The sequence below is a fragment of the Gigantopelta aegis genome, chromosome 9, assembly GCF_016097555.1.
Source record: "Gigantopelta aegis isolate Gae_Host chromosome 9, Gae_host_genome, whole genome shotgun sequence".
Lineage (NCBI taxonomy): Eukaryota > Metazoa > Mollusca > Gastropoda > Neomphalida > Peltospiridae > Gigantopelta > Gigantopelta aegis.
The window spans coordinates 1,948,369-1,971,759 of record NC_054707.1 but is presented as its reverse complement, the minus strand read 5'-3'; the positions used below and the strand labels follow the sequence as shown (position 1 = coordinate 1,971,759).

General features: G+C 34.5%; 1 protein-coding gene across 1 annotated transcript; it reads left to right on the top strand.

Annotated features, from left to right (window-relative positions):
• Window positions 1–70: 70 nt before the first annotated feature.
• Window positions 71–22,070, top strand: LOC121380817 (oxidoreductase NAD-binding domain-containing protein 1-like). Its single transcript, XM_041509799.1, has 7 exons — window positions 71–196; window positions 1,773–1,875; window positions 3,496–3,602; window positions 4,053–4,194; window positions 16,035–16,265; window positions 17,139–17,241; window positions 18,701–22,070. The coding sequence occupies exons 1-7, from the start codon at window positions 186–188 to the stop codon at window positions 18,874–18,876; spliced, it is 873 nt and encodes a 290-aa protein (XP_041365733.1). The 5' UTR covers window positions 71–185; the 3' UTR covers window positions 18,877–22,070.
• The last annotated feature ends 1,321 nt before the right edge of the window (window positions 22,071–23,391 follow it).

Genomic DNA, 23,391 nt, shown 5'->3' with positions numbered 1-23,391 from the left:
GACTGGTATATAACTGCTTTTGTCACTACATTACGCATTTTGTTTTGAAGTAGAATAAGAAAGTGAACCAGTCAACGATAAAGTGAAACCAACAAATCATGTCGGTTTCGACATTTTTTTGGTTATTTGATAATAATGTCATCATAATCTAACCTTAGTCTTAGAAGAGTGAACTGTCCGTTAATATGTTCAAAAGGTTAAATTACCTTTTTAGTTGATAATTATTTTATCCTACACCAGGAAAGTTGCTTTCTGCAGTGCGTTAAAATAAAACTAAATAATCGATATTCGACCTCGAGATCGAAATCCGATATACGCATATAAATAAATCCACTATTATTTTATAATTTGTATATATATATAAAACAATAAATTTACCGTTAAACTAATATGTATCATACATCAGAAATAAAAGACTATTTTTAATTCCTAACGTATCTTGAATTATTTAGTTGCCTTGGAAACAGAAATACGGTAATATAACATGCAGACATGAATTATTAACCAAAAAAATGCATGTTTATGGCTCTAGATTTGTACTGATAAAACTATTTTATGGAAATTTTAATACACATTTTACCTTTTATTCAGATGTCAAAACTGTTTGCCTTTTTACTTTACTGCATTGAGAAGGCCACATATTATAAATGCCATCAGCAGATCATGTACTATACAGTGTACTGTATGTGTAGTAAACATGCAGAACCAACCAGTGTTCATGAGTATTTTTTAAGAAATTTAGTTTGAAGCAGAAAAATTAGGAATACATGTATTTTCATGTTCACCAATATTAATAGTTTGGACATTTTGTTTAAAGATTGGATGGTGAAAACAAAATCACAGTGTTAATTAATATTAATGAAAAATAAAAATGCAGAATAGTTATGAGAGAGAAGAAGACAGAGAGAGAGCGAGAAGGAGACAGAGAGAGAGAGAGCGAGAAGGAGACAGAGAGAGAGAGAGAGAGAGAGAGAGAGAGAGAGAGGGAGAGACTGAAAGAGATCCCATGATTATATAATTATCTCTGTACAATGTTACATTTACATGTTACGTTTCACTCATGGAGAGATTAGCCATGACCTAACTGACCTATATCTTATTCTGGTCATGGTTTGTTATGTTTCACTCACAGAGAGATTAGCCATGACCTAACTTACCTATATCTTATTCTGGTCATGGAGAGATTAGCCATGACCTAACTGACCTATATCTTATCCTGGTCATGGTTTCTCACATTTGCAAAGTTTTCAGTGAATCAGTCAGGATGAATAAAAAAAAAACGGATCTATTTTGGTATTCAGCATTAAAAGAAAAGACAAAGAAAATACTAAACAAATACTAGTAAATGCCCAAACAAAACATCACTCAGAATGATAATTTCAACTTATTTTTGTGCTCATATCAAATTAAGGTTCAAGCATGCTGTCCTGGGCACACACCTCAGCTATCTGGGTTGTCTGTCCAGGACAGTGAGTTAGTTGTCAGTGGTTAGTGAGAGAGAAGATGGTGTAGTGGTCTTACACCTACCCACTGAGTCTTTAAAACTTGCTCTGGGTGGGAGCCGGTACCAGGCTGCGAACCCTGTACCTACCAGCCTTTGGTCTGATGGCTTAACCACGACACCACTGAGGCCGGTAGAATGATCTTTTGAGTGAGTTGGGTTACTGTACCAGAATTATAGATATATTTTAAGGTATGGCCTCACTAAGAACTGTTGTGTTTAATCTTGTGTATCTTTAAATTGTTTGTAAATTAAAAGTGTTTATTTCCAGGTTCATACATTGGTGCTTACGACAATCAACAATACAACTAAAAAACATGTCCTCAGCAAGTAGCACTCATCTTGAGCGCACATCCGATAATACAAGATATGAGGTATTTCCTGCACTTTTAACCCTTATGTAGCATGGCGGAACGTGACATGCCATAAATGTAATTGTTGTGGACGTGATGGCATGCTGCATGCTGCTATCAGATTGACATCACTGAAAGACTCCGTCTACCAAGCCATTCCATCACAGACACAATTTTTTTTAATTGGGAGTGCTCGATTAAGTGGTTGGATTTCAGTAAGAACTGTAGGTCTCACTACACAGTTCACTTCTGGGTGAGAGTTCATTTATCACTGTGCACTATAGTTACTAATTGTGACATATGTTGTAGTTCACATAATATTATTCACTTCTAGTAATTGTTTTTGTTAGAGCACAGCCTAAGCTACGTAAAAACAGAACTGGGTACAGAAGCATGCTATACTAACATCAGCCATCATTGATTCTGCTTGCACCACCCAGGCCCATAGGAATGATATTTGGAGCGGAGTGGTACATGCCAGATTTTTATCTTTATTCATATGGAACCGGCCTCGGTGGCGTCGTGGTAGGCCATCGGTCTACAGGCTGGTAGGTACTTGGTTCGGATCCCAGTTGAGGCATGGGATTTTTAATACAGATACTTACTCCAAACCCTGAGTGAGTGCTCTGCAAGGCTCAATGGGTAGGTGTAAATCACTTGCACTGACCAGTGATCCATAACTGGTTCAACAAAGACCATGGTTTGTGCTATCCTGCTTGTGGGAAGTGCAAATAAAAGATTCCTTGCTGCTAATCGGAAGAGTAGCCCATGTAGTGGCGACAGCAGGTTTCCTCTCAAAATCTGTGTGGTCCTTGGCCGTGTGTCTGACGCCATATAACCGTAAATAAAATGTGTTGAGTGCGTCGTTAAATAAAACATTTCTTTCTTTCTTTTTTTTTATTCATATGGTGTATGATTAAAAAAACTCTAGATTTTCATCCTCAAATGGGGAGGCACAGGCCCACCCCAGTTCCCACAAACTTGTTACCTCCAGGGCCCCATTTCATGAAGCAATCTTAGCCCTAAGATCATCTTAAGTGCATACTAATCTTATGCACTTACGGTGATCTTAGCACTAAGATCGCTTTGTGGAACGGGGGCCCTGGTCAGTAATCGTGGGAATCCAGTCGGAACTGAATTCTGTATTGCTCGTTTGGGATTCCAATTATTCTAATTTCAAGATTTATTAAAACGAGAATGCCCCAATTATCTTGATGCTGAAGGAATATTTTGTTAATTTTACATGGAGAATACACTGAAATTGAAGCAAACAGTTTTCTTATAAACTGAGTAAATTTTAAAATATCAGCAAAAGTTGATACCAAAGTGAATTACAAAGAACAGGAATAATGTATTTTAGAAGACAGAGTAAACCCTGAAAGGAATGACAAATCAAAGCAGACTGAATTACATATAACAAAAATAAAATACATCTTGAGAGATGAGTGGCATCCCAAAAGAGCAAAAAGTCAAATCAGACTGAGCTATTTTCTACTGTACATGTAGTAAATTATTTTGGTTTAAAATTTAACAATTATTATATGAATTAAGTTTTAGTAATTTTACTTTTAGAGTATTTTTAATGCTGGATTTCCATGTATTGAATCCAGATATTAAAAATAATGTTTGATGTTCTTACAGATTTCAAGCAAAGCAACTGTGAAGGAAATTATCAGTGAATCAAGCATTGTAAAGTCACTAATCTTGAAAATCCACAACAAGAAGTTTATGTTCAAAGCAGGACAGTGGTATGTAGAAATAATTATTTGTGGCAAAATGTATATTTAATTATTTCCAATAGCACTAATTAAAATTGTATTAATTATGACCCAGAATTTGTTTTTGTTTACTGATTGTCTTCTCTCAATCTTTATTGACTAAGCTGAAACCTGCCTGCACTATGAAAAAAGGCATATAAACGATTCTTTGCTGCTACTTGATAACAATATTCCATGTGATAGCAGCAGATTTTCTCTCTCACTATACAAACCAAGTGTCAAAATAAAATTAAGATATTTGTAGTTTAAAGTGTCCTAAGATGTCATTAAATAATTATTCTTTTTATTTCTTTAATAAAGACTGTAAATCCAGTCCATGAACTACAAAATATTCCTGTTATCTAGGGTTGACACTCACATACCAGGTGTTGAGACTGTCGGAGGTTTCTTGATGAACTGTAAAATATTCCTGTTATCTAGGGTTGACACTCACATACCAGGTGTTGAGACTGTCGGAGGTTTCTCCATGTGTTCGGCTCCGTCGTTACTCCAGGAGCGAGGACTCCTCCAGCTAGCAGTCAAGTGGAGCAGCCATCCACCCGCAGACTGGATTCATAAGAAGGTCAGTAAGTCACCATTCCCCTGCATGTAGAGTGATCCATCACAAGGATAAAGTTACTTCTCTGACCTGGCATTTAAACACAAAATGGATTCTGTATTATGCCCCAAGACATTTACGCGGTTGGTTTGGGATTAATCTCCGTCAGTGGGCCATTTCTCACTCCAGCCAGTGCATCACAACGGGTACATCAAAGGCTGTGGTATGTGCTATAATGTCTATGGGATGGTGCATATAAAAAGATCCCTTGCTGCTAATCGAAAAGAGTAGCCCATGAAGTGGCGACAGCGGGTTTTCTCCCTCAATAGCTGTGTGGTCCTTAACAATATGTCTGATGGCATATAACAATACATAAAATGTGCTGAGTATGTCGTTAAATAAAACATTTCTTCCTTCCTTATATACAGTAAGGTTAGAGAATTACAGGGCAATGTAAGAAAACTTTGTTGAAGAAAATGCCTTTGAAATGCCTTTCAGCATGATACAGAATCCATTTTGTTTTTAAATGCCATGTTCAAGAAGTGAATGATTTGATGGGCATTCTAGGGAACAAGACAGTTTTATATTATGGGTAGTGGTATTAAACTGAGATGACTATAATGTAGAAACAATTTTCTATTATGGGTAGTGATATTAAACTGAGATGACTATAATGTAGAAACAGTTTTATATTATGGGTAGTGGTATTAAACTGAGATCACTATAATGTAGAAACAGTTTTATATTATGGGTAGTGGTATTAAACTGAGATCACTATAATGTAGAAACAGTTTTATATTATGGGTAGTGGTATTAAACTGAGATGACTATAATGTAGAAACTGTTTTATATTATGGGTAGTGGTATTAAACTGAGATGACTATAATGTAGAAACAGTTTTCTATTATGGGTAGTGGTATTAAACTGAGATGACTAATATAGAAACAGTTTTCTATTATGGGTAGTGGTATTAAACTGAGATGACTAATGTAGAAACAGTTTTCTATTATGGGTAGTGGTATTAAACTGAGATGACTAATGTAGAAACAGTTTTCTATTATGGGTAGTGGTATTAAACTGAGATGACTATAATGTAGAAACAGTTTTCTATTATGGGTAGTGATATTAAACTGAGATGACTGTAATGTAGAAACAGTTTTCTATTATGGGTAGTGGTATTAAACTGAGATGACTGTAATGTAGAAACAGTTTTCTATTATGGGTAGTGGTATTAAACTGAGATCACTGTAATGTAGAAACAGTTTTCTATTATGGGTAGTGGTATTAAACTGAGATGACTATAATGTAGAAACTGTTTTCTATTATGGGTAGTGGTATTAAACTGAGATCACTGTAATGTAGAAACTGTTTTCTATTATGGGTAGTGGTATTAAACTGAGATGACTATAATGTAGAAACTGTTTTCTATTATGGGTAGTGGTATTAAACTAAGATGACTATAATGTAGAAACAGTTTTCTATTATGAGTAGTGGTATTAAACTGAGATGACTATAATGTAGAAACAGTTTTCTATTATAGGTAGTGGTATTAAACTGAGATGACTATAATATAGAAACAGTTTTCTATTATGGGTAGTGGTATTAAACTGAGATGACTAATGTAGAAACAGTTTTATATTATGGGTAGTGGTATTAAACTGAGATGACTAATGTAGAAACAGTTTTCTATTATGGGTAGTGGTATTAAACTGAGATGACTTATGTAGAAACAGTTTTCTATTATGGGTAGTGGTATTAAACTGAGATGACTAATGTAGAAACAGTTTTATATTATGGGTAGTGGTATTAAACTGAGATGACTATAATGTAGAAACAGTTTTATATTATGGGTAGTGGTATTAAAATGAGATGACTATAATGTAGAAACTGTTTTATATTATGGGTAGTGGTATAAAACTGAGATGACTATAATGTAGAAACAATTTTCTATTATGGGTAGTGGTATTAAACTGAGATGACTAATGTAGAAACAGTTTTATATTATGGGTAGTGGTATTAAACTGAGATGACTAATGTAGAAACAGTTTTCTATTATGGGTAGTGGTATTAAACTGAGATGACTATAATGTAGAAACAGTTTTCTATTATGGGTAGTGGTATTAAACTGAGATGACTAATGTAGAAACAGTTTTCTATTATGGGTAGTGGTATTAAACTGAGATGACTAATGTAGAAACAGTTTTCTATTATGGGTAGTGGTATTAAACTGAGATGACTAATGTAGAAACAGTTTTCTATTATGGGTAGTGGTATTAAACTGAGATGACTAATGTAGAAACAGTTTTATATTATGGGTAGTGGTATTAAACTGAGATGACTATAATGTAGAAACAGTTTTATATTATGGGTAGTGGTATTAAACTGAGATGACTATAATGTAGAAACAGTTTTATATTTAAGGATAAAATTTCAAAAGTAAATAATGTAATGACATCAATGTAGAAACTATTTTGTAATTATGTTTATATTTGAGGATGTATGGGCATTATAGAAAATCAGTTTTGTTAAACTTTATGGTTTTAAGAAATAAATGATAAAACTGTTTTGTATCAAGTTTATTGTAGAAGGGTGTCATGGTGTAACAATGTAGAAAAGTGCTTGTTACTGAAGTATAATACTGCATGTAATGGAGAAATGTTGTATATTACAATGTTACATTGGGTATAATAGAAAAGTGTTGTTTATTGTAGAAGGGTGTCATGGTGTAACAATGTAGAAAAGTGCTTGTTACTGAAGTATAATACTGCATGTAATGGAGAAATGTTGTATATTGCAATGTTACATTGGGTATAACAGAAAAGTGCCTGTTACTGAAGTATAATACTGCATGTGATGGAGAAATGTTGTATATTGCAATGTTACATTGGGTATAACAGAAAAGTGCCTGTTACTGAAGTATAATACTGCATGTGATGGAGAAATGTTGTATATTGCAATGTTACATTGGGTATAACAGAAAAGTGCCTGTTACTGAAGTATAATACTGCATGTGATGGAGAAATGTTGTATATTGCAATGTTACATTGGGTATAACAGAAAAGTGCCTGTTACTGAAGTATAATACTGCATGTGATGGAGAAATGTTGTATATTGCAATGTTACATTGGGTATAACAGAAAAGTGCCTGTTACTGAAGTATAATACTGCATGTGATGGAGAAATGTTGTATATTGCAATGTTACATTGGGTATAACAGAAAAGTGCCTGTTACTGAAGTATAATACTGCATGTGATGGAGAAATGTTGTATATTGCAATGTTACATTGGGTATAACAGAAAAGTGCCTGTTACTGAAGTATAATACTGCATGTGATGGAGAAATGTTGTATATTGCAATGTTACATTGGGTATAACAGAAAAGTGCCTGTTACTGAAGTATAATACTGCATGTGATGGAGAAATGTTGTATATTGCAATGTTACATTGGGTATAACAGAAAAGTGCCTGTTACTGAAGTATAATACTGCATGTGATGGAGAAATGTTGTATATTGCAATGTTACATTGGGTATAACAGAAAAGTGCCTGTTACTGAAGTAAAATACTGCATGTGATGGAGAAATGTTGTATATTGCAATGTTACATTGGGTATAACAGAAAAGTGCCTGTTACTGAAGTATAATACTGCATGTGATGGAGAAATGTTGTATATTGCAATGTTACATTGGGTATAACAGACAAGTGCCTGTTACTGAAGTATAATACTGCATGTGATGGAGAAATGTTGTATATTGCAATGTTACATTGGGTATAACAGAAAAGTGCCTGTTACTGAAGTATAATACTGCATGTGATGGAGAAATGTTGTATATTGCAATGTTACATTGGGTATAACAGAAAAGTGCCTGTTACTGAAGTATAATACTGCATGTGATGGAGAAATGTTGTATATTGCAATGTTGCATTGGGTATAACAGAAAAGTGCCTGTTACTGAAGTATAATACTGCATGTGATGGAGAAATGTTGTATATTGCAATGTTGCATTGGGTATAACAGAAAAGTGCCTGTTACTGAAGTATAATACTGCATGTGATGGAGAAATGTTGTATATTGCAATGTTGCATTGGGTATAACAGAAAAGTGCCTGTTACTGAAGTATAATACTGCATGTGATGGAGAAATGTTGTATATTGCAATGTTGCATTGGGTATAACAGAAAAGTGCCTGTTACTGAAGTATAATACTGCATGTGATGGAGAAATGTTGTATATTGCAATGTTGCATTGGGTATAACAGAAAAGTGCCTGTTACTGAAGTATAATACTGCATGTGATGGAGAAATGTTGTATATTGCAATGTTGCATTGGGTATAATAGAAAAGTGCCTGTTACTGAAGTATAATACTGCATGTGATGGAGAAATGTTGTATATTGCAATGTTACATTGGGTATAATAGAAAAGTGCCTGTTACTGAAGTATAATACTGCATGTGATGGAGAAATGTTGTATATTGCAATGTTACATTGGATATAATAGAAAAGTGCCTGTTACTGAAGTATAATACTGCATGTGATGGAGAAATGTTGTATATTGCAATGTTACATTGGGTATAATAGAAAGTGCCTGTTACTGAAGTATAATACTGCATGTGATGGAGAAATGTTGTATATTGCAATGTTACATTGGGTATAATAGAAAAGTGCTTGTTACTGAAGTATAATACTGCATGTGATGGAGAAATGTTGTATATTGCAATGTTACATTGGGTATAATAGAAAAGTGCTTGTTACTGAAGTATAATACTGCATGTAATGGAGAAATGTTGTATATTGCAATGTTACATTGGGTATAATAGAAAAGTGCCTGTTACTGAAGTATAATACTGCATGTAATGGAGAAATGTTGTATATTGCAATGTTGCATTGGGTATAATAGAAAAGTGCCTGTTACCGAAGTATAATACTGCATGTGATGGAGAAATGTTGTATATTACAATGTTGCATTGGGTATAATAGAAAAGTGCCTGTTACTGAAGTATAATACTGCATGTGATGGAGAAATGTTGTATATTGCAATGTTGCATTGGGTATAATAGAAAAGTGCCTGTTACTGAAGTATAATACTGCATGTGATGGAGAAATGTTGTATATTGCAATGTTGCATTGGGTATAATAGAAAAGTGCCTGTTACTGAAGTATAATACTGCATGTGATGGAGAAATGTTGTATATTGCAATGTTGCATTGGGTATAATAGAAAAGTGCCTGTTACTGAAGTATAATACTGCATGTGATGGAGAAATGTTGTATATTGCAATGTTGCATTGGGTATAATAGAAAAGTGCCTGTTACTGAAGTATAATACTGCATGTGATGGAGAAATGTTGTATATTGCAATGTTACATTGGGTATAACAGAAAAGTGCCTGTTACTGAAGTATAATACTGCATGTGATGGAGAAATGTTGTATATTGCAATGTTACATTGGGTATAACAGAAAAGTGCCTGTTACTGAAGTATAATACTGCATGTGATGGAGAAATGTTGTATATTGCAATGTTACATTGGGTATAACAGAAAAGTGCCTGTTACTGAAGTATAATACTGCATGTGATGGAGAAATGTTGTATATTGCAATGTTACATTGGGTATAACAGAAAAGTGCCTGTTACTGAAGTAAAATACTGCATGTGATGGAGAAATGTTGTATATTGCAATGTTACATTGGGTATAACAGAAAAGTGCCTGTTACTGAAGTATAATACTGCATGTGATGGAGAAATGTTGTATATTGCAATGTTACATTGGGTATAATAGAAAAGTGCCTGTTACTGAAGTATAATACTGCATGTGATGGAGAAATGTTGTATATTGCAATGTTGCATTGGGTATAATAGAAAAGTGCCTGTTACTGAAGTATAATACTGCATGTGATGGAGAAATGTTGTATATTGCAATGTTGCATTGGGTATAATAGAAAAGTGCCTGTTACTGAAGTATAATACTGCATGTGATGGAGAAATGTTGTATATTGCAATGTTGCATTGGGTATAATAGAAAAGTGCCTGTTACTGAAGTATAATACTGCATGTGATGGAGAAATGTTGTATATTGCAATGTTACATTGGGTATAATAGAAAAGTGCCTGTTACTGAAGTATAATACTGCATGTGATGGAGAAATGTTGTATATTGCAATGTTACATTGGGTATAATAGAAAAGTGCCTGTTACTGAAGTATAATACTGCATGTGATGGAGAAATGTTGTATATTGCAATGTTACATTGGGTATAATAGAAAAGTGCCTGTTACTGAAGTATAATACTGCATGTGATGGAGAAATGTTGTATATTGCAATGTTACATTGGGTATAATAGAAAAGTGCCTGTTACTGAAGTATAATACTGCATGTAATGGAGAAATGTTGTATATTGCAATGTTACATTGGGTATAATAGAAAAGTGCCTGTTACTGAAGTATAATACTGCATGTGATGGAGAAATGTTGTATATTGCAATGTTACATTGGGTATAATAGAAAAGTGCCTGTTACTGAAGTATAATACTGCATGTGATGGAGAAATGTTGTATATTGCAATGTTACATTGGGTATAATAGAAAAGTGCCTGTTACTGAAGTATAATACTGCATGTGATGGAGAAATGTTGTATATTGCAATGTTACATTGGGTATAACAGAAAAGTGCCTGTTACTGAAGTATAATACTGCATGTGATGGAGAAATGTTGTATATTGCAATGTTGCATTGGGTATAACAGAAAAGTGCCTGTTACTGAAGTATAATACTGCATGTGATGGAGAAATGTTGTATATTGCAATGTTGCATTGGGTATAACAGAAAAGTGCCTGTTACTGAAGTATAATACTGCATGTGATGGAGAAATGTTGTATATTGCAATGTTGCATTGGGTATAACAGAAAAGTGCCTGTTACTGAAGTATAATACTGCATGTGATGGAGAAATGTTGTATATTGCAATGTTGCATTGGGTATAACAGAAAAGTGCCTGTTACTGAAGTATAATACTGCATGTGATGGAGAAATGTTGTATATTGCAATGTTACATTGGGTATAACAGAAAAGTGCCTGTTACTGAAGTATAATACTGCATGTGATGGAGAAATGTTGTATATTGCAATGTTGCATTGTTACTGAAGTATAATACTGCATGTGATGGAGAAATGTTGTATATTGCAATGTTGCATTGGGTATAACAGAAAAGTGCCTGTTACTGAAGTATAATACTGCATGTGATGGAGAAATGTTGTATATTGCAATGTTGCATTGGGTATAACAGAAAAGTGCCTGTTACTGAAGTATAATACTGCATGTGATGGAGAAATGTTGTATATTGCAATGTTGCATTGGGTATAACAGAAAAGTGCCTGTTACTGAAGTATAATACTGCATGTGATGGAGAAATGTTGTATATTGCAATGTTACATTGGGTATAACAGAAAAGTGCCTGTTACTGAAGTATAATACTGCATGTGATGGAGAAATGTTGTATATTGCAATGTTGCATTGGGTATAACAGAAAAGTGCCTGTTACTGAAGTATAATACTGCATGTGATGGAGAAATGTTGTATATTGCAATGTTACATTGGGTATAACAGAAAAGTGCCTGTTACTGAAGTATAATACTGCATGTGATGGAGAAATGTTGTATATTGCAATGTTACATTGGGTATAACAGAAAAGTGCCTGTTACTGAAGTATAATACTGCATGTGATGGAGAAATGTTGTATATTGCAATGTTACATTGGGTATAACAGAAAAGTGCCTGTTACTGAAGTATAATACTGCATGTGATGGAGAAATGTTGTATATTGCAATGTTACATTGGGTATAACAGAAAAGTGCCTGTTACTGAAGTATAATACTGCATGTGATGGAGAAATGTTGTATATTGCAATGTTGCATTGGGTATAACAGAAAAGTGCCTGTTACTGAAGTATAATACTGCATGTGATGGAGAAATGTTGTATATTGCAATGTTACATTGGGTATAACAGAAAAGTGCCTGTTACTGAAGTATAATACTGCATGTGATGGAGAAATGTTGTATATTGCAATGTTACATTGGGTATAACAGAAAAGTGCCTGTTACTGAAGTATAATACTGCATGTGATGGAGAAATGTTGTATATTGCAATGTTACATTGGGTATAACAGAAAAGTGCCTGTTACTGAAGTATAATACTGCATGTGATGGAGAAATGTTGTATATTGCAATGTTACATTGGGTATAACAGAAAAGTGCCTGTTACTGAAGTATAATACTGCATGTGATGGAGAAATGTTGTATATTGCAATGTTACATTGGGTATAACAGAAAAGTGCCTGTTACTGAAGTATAATACTGCATGTGATGGAGAAATGTTGTATATTGCAATGTTACATTGGGTATAACAGAAAAGTGCCTGTTACTGAAGTATAATACTGCATGTGATGGAGAAATGTTGTATATTGCAATGTTACATTGGGTATAACAGAAAAGTGCCTGTTACTGAAGTATAATACTGCATGTGATGGAGAAATGTTGTATATTGCAATGTTACATTGGGTATAACAGAAAAGTGCCTGTTACTGAAGTATAATACTGCATGTGATGGAGAAATGTTGTATATTGCAATGTTACATTGGGTATAACAGAAAAGTGCCTGTTACTGAAGTATAATACTGCATGTGATGGAGAAATGTTGTATATTGCAATGTTACATTGGGTATAATAGAAAAGTGCCTGTTACTGAAGTATAATACTGCATGTGATGGAGAAATGTTGTATATTGCAATGTTACATTGGGTATAACAGAAAAGTGCCTGTTACTGAAGTATAATACTGCATGTGATGGAGAAATGTTGTATATTGCAATGTTACATTGGGTATAATAGAAAAGTGCCTGTTACTGAAGTATAATACTGCATGTGATGGAGAAATGTTGTATATTGCAATGTTACATTGGGTATAATGTTACAGAAAAGTGCCTGTTACTGAAGTATAATACTGCATGTGATGGAGAAATGTTGTATATTGCAATGTTACATTGGGTATAATAGAAAAGTGCCTGTTACTGAAGTATAATACTGCATGTGATGGAGAAATGTTGTATATTGCAATGTTACATTGGGTATAATAGAAAAGTGCCTGTTACTGAAGTATAATACTGCATGTGATGGAGAAATGTTGTATATTGCAATGTTACATTGGGTATAATAGAAAAGTGCCTGTTACTGAAGTATAATACTGCATGTGATGGAGAAATGTTGTATATTGCAATGTTACATTGGGTATAATAGAAAAGTGCTTGTTACTGAAGTATAATACTGCATGTGATGGAGAAATGTTGTATATTGCAATGTTACATTGGGTATAATAGTATAATACTGCATGTGATGGAGAAATGTTGTATATTGCAATGTTGCATTGGGTATAATAGAAAAGTGCTTGTTACTGAAGTATAATACTGCATGTAATGGAGAAATGTTGTATATTGCAATGTTACATTGGGTATAATAGAAACGTGCTTGTTACTGAAGTATAATACTGCATGTGATGGAGAAATGTTGTATATTGCAATGTTACATTGGGTATAACAGAAAAGTGCCTGTTACTGAAGTATAATACTGCATGTGATGGAGAAATGTTGTATATTGCAATGTTACATTGGGTATAACAGAAAAGTGCCTGTTACTGAAGTATAATACTGCATGTAATGGAGAAATGTTGTATATTGCAATGTTACATTGGGTATAATAGAAAAGTGCCTGTTACTGAAGTATAATACTGCATGTGATGGAGAAATGTTGTATATTGCAATGTTACATTGGGTATAATAGAAAAGTGCCTGTTACTGAAGTATAATACTGCATGTGATGGAGAAATGTTGTATATTGCAATGTTACATTGGGTATAATAGAAACGTGCCTGTTACTGAAGTATAATACTGCATGTGATGGAGAAATGTTGTATATTGCAATGTTTCATTGGGTATAATAGAAACGTGCCTGTTACTGAAGTATAATACTGCATGTGATGGAGAAATGTTGTATATTGCAATGTTGCATTGGGTATAATAGAAAAGTGCCTGTTACTGAAGTATAATACTGCATGTGATGGAGAAATGTTGTATATTGCAATGTTACATTGGGTATAATAGAAAAGTGCCTGTTACTGAAGTATAATACTGCATGTGATGGAGAAATGTTGTATATTGCAATGTTACATTGGGTATAATAGAAAAGTGCCTGTTACTGAAGTATAATACTGCATGTGATGGAGAAATGTTGTATATTGCAATGTTACATTGGGTATAACAGAAAAGTGCCTGTTACTGAAGTATAATACTGCATGTGATGGAGAAATGTTGTATATTGCAATGTTACATTGGGTATAACAGAAAAGTGCCTGTTACTGAAGTATAATACTGCATGTGATGGAGAAATGTTGTATATTGCAATGTTACATTGGGTATAACAGAAAAGTGCCTGTTACTGAAGTATAATACTGCATGTGATGGAGAAATGTTGTATATTGCAATGTTACATTGGGTATAACAGAAAAGTGCCTGTTACTGAAGTATAATACTGCATGTGATGGAGAAATGTTGTATATTGCAATGTTACATTGGGTATAACAGAAAAGTGCCTGTTACTGAAGTATAATACTGCATGTGATGGAGAAATGTTGTATATTGCAATGTTACATTGGGTATAACAGAAAAGTGCCTGTTACTGAAGTATAATACTGCATGTGATGGAGAAATGTTGTATATTGCAATGTTGCATTGGGTATAACAGAAAAGTGCCTGTTACTGAAGTATAATACTGCATGTGATGGAGAAATGTTGTATATTGCAATGTTGCATTGGGTATAACAGAAAAGTGCCTGTTACTGAAGTATAATACTGCATGTGATGGAGAAATGTTGTATATTGCAATGTTGCATTGGGTATAACAGAAAAGTGCCTGTTACTGAAGTATAATACTGCATGTGATGGAGAAATGTTGTATATTGCAATGTTACATTGGGTATAACAGAAAAGTGCCTGTTACTGAAGTATAATACTGCATGTGATGGAGAAATGTTGTATATTGCAATGTTACATTGGGTATAACAGAAAAGTGCCTGTTACTGAAGTATAATACTGCATGTGATGGAAAAATGTTGTATATTACAATGTTACATTGGGTATAACAGAAAAGTGCCTGTTACTGAAGTATAATACTGCATGTGATGGAGAAATGTTGTATATTGCAATGTTACATTGGGTATAATAGAAAAGTGTTGTTTATTGAAAGGGTGCGGGATGTAGCCTAGTGGTAAAGCGCTCGCTTGATGCACAGTCGGTCTGGGATCGATTCCCATCGGTGGGCCCATTGGGCTATTTTTCGCTCCAGCCAGTGCACCATGACTGGTATATCAAAGACCGTGGTGTGTGCTATCCTGTGTATTGGATGGTGCATATAGGAGATCCCTTGTTGAAAAAAGTAGCGGGTTTCCTTTCTTAGACTGTATGTCAAAATGAGCAAATGTTTGATATCCAATAGCCGATGACTAATAAATCAATGTGCTCTAGTGGTGTTTTGTTTTGTTTATTGAAGTGTAATATTGGATGTAATGGAGAAATATTGTTTATTGAAATGTAATATTGGATGTAATGGAGAAATATTGTTTATTGAAGTGTAATATTGGATTTAATGGAGAAATATTGTTTATTGAAGTGTAATATTGGATTTAATGGAGAAATATTGTTTATTGAAGTGTAATATTGGATTTAATGGAGAAATATTGTTTATTGAAGTGTAATATTGGATGTAATAGAGAAATATTGTTTACTGAAGTGTAATATTGGATGTAATGGAGAAATATTGTTTATTGAAGTGTAAGGTTGGAGATGAGGTGGAGCTGAAAGCAGGTGGCGATTTCTACTTTGACCCTCCTCCAGGAGAGTTCCAGTGGAAGCTGGTCCTGATTGCGGGGGGTATCGGCATCAATCCCCTCTTCAGTATTCTGCAGCACGCCGTACACCTGACAGAACAGTCGGCAGGAACTAACAGACCAAAGGTCATACTGCTGTACAGTGCTAAAACACCACAAGAGCTGATTTTCAAGGTCAGATGACATAAATGGATTTTTTATTTAACGAGATCAATGATGTGACATTATTTATTATTGTGCTGTGTATGGAGTTTTTTAATGATAAAACAAACAATGAAAGAAGAGATGTGTTTTAAAGTCAGATTGGCTTAAATGTTGGGTTTTTTTATAATTTAACACATTCATTGACATGAGACATTATTTGAGCTAACATGGTTATGTGAATTTTTAGTTACAAACATGTATATATTAGGCAAATGACAAATCTATTAGTTATAAGAAAGAGACATGTGAGAGAGTGAGAGAGAGAGACAGAGAGAGGGAGGGATAGGTAGGGATGGATAGGAAGGGACGGATAGGAAGGAATGGATGGCAGGCAGAGAGAGGGAGAGACAAACAGACAGACAGAAGGGACGGATGGCAGGCAGAGACAGACAGACACCCAGGGAGGGAGAGAGGGAGGTATAGGTAGGGATGGATAGGGAGGGACGAACGGGATGCCAGAGTGAGGCAGGGAGAAGGAGAGAATAAAGGGAGGGAGGGAGGGAGCAAGAGAGACAGAGTCTGGCAGAAAGAAAAGGGGGAAGACAAGAGTGAAAGAGAGAGTGAGTAAGAAAGGAAAAGAAAGAGAGACTGAGAGAAAGAGAGATGTGGGTCAGAATAGGTGGCAGTGAGTCTTCTCTCATCTCTATAACAGGTGTCACATTGCCATATATTGTATACGTAGTAGCTGCTGAATAAGAGAGATGCGAGTCAGAATTGGTGGCAGTGTGTCTTCTCTCATCTCTATAACAGGTGTCACATTGACCGTATATTGTATACTTAGTAGCTGCTGAATAAGCAGTTTGTGGGATGTCGTTAACCTAAATCCTTTCTTCTATCTTTCAGGATAATATTGATAAAATTAATAAAAAGTACAAAAACATCAGTGTGCAGTACTTTGTAACTCAGCAAACGGGTGAAGAGGGTAGTGGTGAAGGCATTATTGAATGTGAGTTTTCTTAAAGGGACGGACCCTAGTTTTTAAACACTAAGGCATATTTTTCACCTAGACTCTAGTTTCAACCCGTAAACATGGACACTAAGTTTGGTTAATTTACAAACCTGTGACAAATTTGGATACAACAGAGTAAAACACGAGTCTGTGATGTTGAAATACACTTAAAAATAGACTAAAACGCGACTACTTAACCATTACTTCTCAGATGCATGTGTATTTTTTAAAATATGAAAATACATTTTGTTGTGTTAGAAACACCAGGATGACCAGAAACACTTTGGTTGTACAGAAATGGATAATCTAAGCAATACAATGTAAGTAATGTTTGATTTCAGTGATCATAAATGGCTTTAATAGTGAAAAATATGCCTTAGTGTTTAAAAACTAGGGTCTGTCTCTTTAAATGTAACTATCAAGTAAAATCGACACAACGGTGCTCATCTGTAATTACTTTGTATGTTATAAAACATTACAGGTTTTCTATGGCTTAGCTAATAATTTATTCTCATCAATATTTCATGATTTACAGAAATATATTTTTGGTTATTAAATGGAATGTAATGATAGTTTTATTGTTTTTGTTTCTGTGATTAAGAAAAACAGTGTAAATTGAGCTAGCTCTGTTAACAAAAAAGAAAATCATCACACAAAATTTACTGGAGGCCACAAACATGCTGATATCATACCTACTCCTTTAAAACAATTAACTGAAAGTTAAAGTCAGACTAAATGCACATAAAAAGCATTTTATTTTATTTTATCCTTTTGCCGTTGCAAAAAGTAGTCATAATTTATATAGAGAATAACTAGTTAATGAGGTAGGATATCGGTTTTGTTCTTTGAAGGTAAGAATGGGAAATTTTGCGAGCTTTCGGCCTAAAAACCCCCATGTAAAACCGATATCCTATGTCGTTAACTAGTTATTAGTTTTATCTTGCAGTCCATGAAATGTTAAGGGAAAAAGGATTATTTGTTATTTATTCTGCCTACATTGTATGACTTAGAGGTCAAATGAATGATTTTATAATATGCATGTGTCATAATCTGCTAGTATACATTTATGGCTTTGCTTTAATCGGTCATAAATAGCCAATAGAAACAGTGGTTGCAAGATAAAGAAAATTACCGTAGTTTCTGCCAATTGCAAGTTGTGGTTTATAAAACCGTGTGCTTTATTTATGAATTTTACCATAATCGCTGTGCATATAAACTGCACTTCTTTTTTTAAATTCTCATGACAATAATATAGCATACCAAACGACTGTTTATTAAATTAGCAAGGACTTAAATATTATATTACGATTATTGACTCTCTGTTGTCTAGTCAGGCCAGAAACAATACAACACTGTGATTTGTTACACTTACAGTGTCAAAAATAGACTCGACCTCGAAGTTTCTTAGTTTGATTTCTCTAACATTTAGGTAAAGATATTTTTTTTCTTTTAATAGATAGCAGAATAAACTTGAAGCAGATCCAGCAAGCAGTTGAGAAAGTGAAAATGGATGACCCTGATGACCCGCAGGTGTTTGTGTGTGGACCCTCAACACTGACCGATTCTGTTGTGGAACATTTGACGAAGTGCTCAGTCCCACAGGAAAATGTACACTATGAGAAATGGTGGTAGGCTATAATTAACAAAAATTACTTTTCCAAAGAGTATTTATTGTGTCTTCTGTTGTATTTTTCTAAATTTTTACATATCATGGCTTGAATGACAAATATGGGCAGGATCTAGCTCAGTTGGTAGAGCACATGCCTGAGGTGCTTGCATTGTAGGGATTTAAACCACCTCAGTGGGCCCATTCTCTGATTGGGGTTTTCCCCCATCTCAACTAGCTCACCATCACTGATGCTTCAAAGGCTGTGGTATGTGATGTCCTGTCTGTGGGAATTGCATATAAAAATTACCAAATGTTTGACATCCAAGAGTTGATGATTACTAAATCAATTTAAAAAGGTTTTGAATGATAAATATAAATTTTATAAAAAGTGCTCATTTTGTGTTGTTGACTTGAGCAGATGTCTCAGGCCTGGTGCTTATATAAAGCTTTTAGTGTCTAGACTCGAGACTCTAATAAAGAGTCTGAGACAGTAATGTCATGACAATGCCATACAAGTTACATGTGTGTGACGTCATTTGAGATCGAGTGTGAACTCTAAATATTTTATAAGCACAGGCCCATATTACCTGTTCTGCAATGATGACACACTAGCATATTTTGATCTGTGCCTATCAACACTTTCATAAAACATTCATAAAATGTCAGTGCGCTGTCTGACCCTGGAAAAGTTGGTTCTCATGTTAGCACTTAGGTTTTGTGACAGAATTCACACCCTGAAATAAGCTATTCGGTGAAGGTTGATTTATTTGTTACATTTCCCTTTGTTAGCACCAAATGTTTTTTTTCTCTTCTTCAGCTAAAAGAAAATCAATAACAAAACATTTCTAAATGCCAATTGTTACAAATCTAGTGATTAAAATGACAAACAGATGAATCAACCCCCTCTGAATTTCTCTATTACCTCAATTGGTAAAGTTTTCAACTCTCATGCAGAGGGTCCCTGGTTCAGATCCCCACAGTGGAAGTTGATTTATCCGTTACATGCTTGATATGTAGCAAGAGGTCTTTTATACATATAGGCACGTAGCCCATTGGTAAAGCACAAGCCTGATGCACGGTCAGTCTGAGATGAGAGCATGACCCATAATATTGGATATAAGCACAAAATAAATAATAAAATAAAAGATCCCTTGTTACTAATGGAAAAATGTAGCAGGTTTCCTCTCTAAGACTACATGTATATGTCAAAATTACCAAAATTATGTCTGACATCCAATATCCGATGATTAATACCTTAACGTGCTGTAATTGTGTTATTAAACAAAACAAACTTTAACTTTTCTAAACAGCACACAGGTACCAGTCAGGACAGCCATTGAAATACGAGTTGTGTGTAAACCTCTTATTTCATACATATAAATCAACAAGGTTGTTTGTGCCACTAGAGCACATTGATTAATTAATTCATCGGCTACTGAATGTCAAACAGTTGGTCATTCCGACTGTGGTGCACTGGTTGGAATGGGAAAAATCCCAATCATTTGAATGGATCCACTGAGGTGGTTCAATACTGTGATGCAAGCACCTTAGGCAAATGCTCAACTGACTGCGCTAAATCCCACCTCTCAGAAATTATTTGCATATATGAAATGTGGATATTTACACTTGTGCCAACCAGTAGAGATGTGATGTCATTTGTTGGGGATGTTATTGGATATTTTTTGTTAATGCATCCAATGACTGCAATACAGTGTGTGAAATTGATAAACATGTACATCAAACAAATTCTTATTTGTTATTACATGTAAGCATCCGAATATTGGGACTGCAATCTGTGAAATCGATACTCGAAAACATTGTTGTTTATTTGTTATTATACATTCACGTATTGGGAAGTCCTGCAATCTGTAAAATCCATATACAGTCGACCTTCGATAACTCAAACTTCGATCTTTCAAAAACGTCGATCTCTCGAAGTGAAAAAGGCGGTTCCGGCTGAACTGCTGTACAAACTAGTAATAACAGACTTCGAACACTCAAACTTCGAACATTCGAAAAACTCTATCTCTCAAAGTAATTTTTTGGTCCCACCATAAAAAATTAAGGGACATTGCACTTCCAAAACTCGAAGTTTGTGGAGTGACTGAGCCTTTTAACTGTACCGGTAATACTTTAAAGAAAAATGAATTGTCACCCAAGCCAAGCGTGAGTGCCCCGACTGGTCTCGGCTATTGATGATATACGCGGTAATTACAGAATAATAGATCGCCGACTATGCGGAACGAAATGATCCTACATGCCTGCATTTGGTTGTCGGTGTTTGTACACAGCAGCGGGCCTCATTACACAAAACACGGATAGTCTTGTAATCTTCAAAGAACTGTTGTAATAACAATTAACGCCGTTTGTTTTTTCTCTTAAACGAGTGAATCATGTCAAATTTGTTATTTGCTATTTAAGTGTGAATTCAAAATGATTCATTACTAGTCATTTATTTATGTTAGAAACTGTGCAATCTGTGCAAGATTAGACACAGTAATGAAAGACGATTTTTTAAGCAAGTGTGCCAAACAATCTTTAATTACAAAAAAATTCTGATAGTTCTGCTCTTTGTACTTTGTGATTTGAGAGCTATAAATTATTCTGTACTGTTGTGAATATTTTATATGTGAAAAAAAGTACACAACCTAGTGCTATTTGCTATCTCATTTCTGTTAATATTTACTTAGTTTTATCATATACACAGAAGGAATGTGCTAACATCTGTGTGTTGGGGACAGGGATGGAGCAGCAAACGTGTCTTCCGATATCAACGAAATGATAATACTACAATGCAGCTTCACTTTGGGGTCTGCTATACGAATTTCAAAAACTCGAACTCCCTGAAACTCTAACTATTTTGTCGTCCCCTTCAACTTCGAGTTAACGAAGTTCGACTGTAGTATACAAAAACATTGTTTATTTGTTGTTATACATTCACTTGTTGGGAAGTCCTGCAATATGTGAACTCAATATATACAAAAACATTGTTGTTTATTTGTTGTTATACATCCACTTGTTGGGAAGTCCTGCAATCTGTGAACTCAATATATACAAAAACATTGTTGTTTATTTGTTGTTATACATCCACTTGTTGGGAAGTCCTGCAATATGTGAACTCAATATATACAAAAACATTGTTGTTTATTTGTTGTTATGCATCCACTTGTTGGGAAGTCCTGCAATCTGTGAACTCAATATATACAAAAACATTGTTGTTTATTTGTTGTTATACATTCACTTGTTGGGAAGTCCTGCAATCTGTGAACATTGATATACCGCAGGGCTTCTAGACTTTTTATAAAATCCACTCGCCAGGGGATCAGTGATTTAAAAAATTTACTAGCCACAATTAAAAATTCACTAGCCCTGCTTTACTTTAAGTTACTACAATTTTACTAAACAATAGTAAAAATCAGATATGTCACCTAAAGAGAGAGATATAGCCATGTCACTAGCCATGGGAGTGAGGCTACCATAATCTAGAAGCCCTGTCGGGCATGGCAATAATAATTATTTACTAGCCCAACACTGAAAGTCACTAGCCATGGGAGTGAGACTACCATAATCTGGAAGCCCCGACGAGCATGGCAATAGTAGTCATTTACTAGCCCAACATTGAATGTCACTAGCCATGGGAGTGGGGCTACCATAATCTAGAAGCCCTGTGCCATACTGTACACTGAACCTCAAAAGAAAGACAATATTAAGTTTGGTTTTCTTCATTTAAGATTATTCACTTTGAATCCCAGTAGTTTCTATATCTATTAAAATTATCAATGTCTTGTAAACATTTTATGACCATTTTGACAGTTAATTTTGTATCAGAAAAAAAAAAAAAATTGTTTTGTTCAGTATATTAAAAAAATTGTTGATCATTTGTTAAAATATGCATCGTGTGTAATGTGCAAAATCTTTACATTAATTATGACTGAATATTTGCAATAGATTTCCATAATAGTGATTAGAGATTTGTTGTTGTTATGTATCTCTTTGCTGGAAATGTAAGGTGAAATTTACAAATCAATAGCAATATATTTGTTATAAATTCAGTTGTTGGTTAACAATGACTGGGTATTTTAGCAATCTAATTAAAATTAGCTCCTCTATTACATGTGGATCTAAAGACAGCCAGTTGGAGCTCATGTCCACCAAACAAAACCGTACTTGCAGAATCCTGCCATGTTCGGAACGTTCGGGCTCAAACATAAACGGTTGGTAAGCCATTGATCAAAGCGCTAATGTAAACAAATCTATCAAAAAGCACATGGTTTCACATATTGTTTACTGGCTGGCTGTTCACGTGCTACGTCACAGCCAATGCACGCGGCTTTTCGCGTAGTTATTTTATCCATGCGCGTAAAATAGAAACCGTGTTAATATTGTCAATTAATCCTAAACCTGTTAACATATTAAACATTTTATTGCATCATTCTTCATTTTTGTTTAATTTGGCATTAGAGCCAGCCTACACCTTTCCTTTAATATCTTCACTCACTCTATTAAGTGGCATTCTCATGATGCGATTTGTCATAAGA

Bases quoted from the DNA above. Each gene is read 5' to 3' on its own strand.
- LOC121380817 (XM_041509799.1), top strand. The intron at 3,603-4,052 runs GTATGTAGAAAT...CCTGTTATCTAG, and splicing joins ATGTTCAAAGCAGGACAGTG to GGTTGACACTCACATACCAG. The intron at 17,242-18,700 runs GTGAGTTTTCTT...TTCTTTTAATAG, and splicing joins TGGTGAAGGCATTATTGAAT to ATAGCAGAATAAACTTGAAG.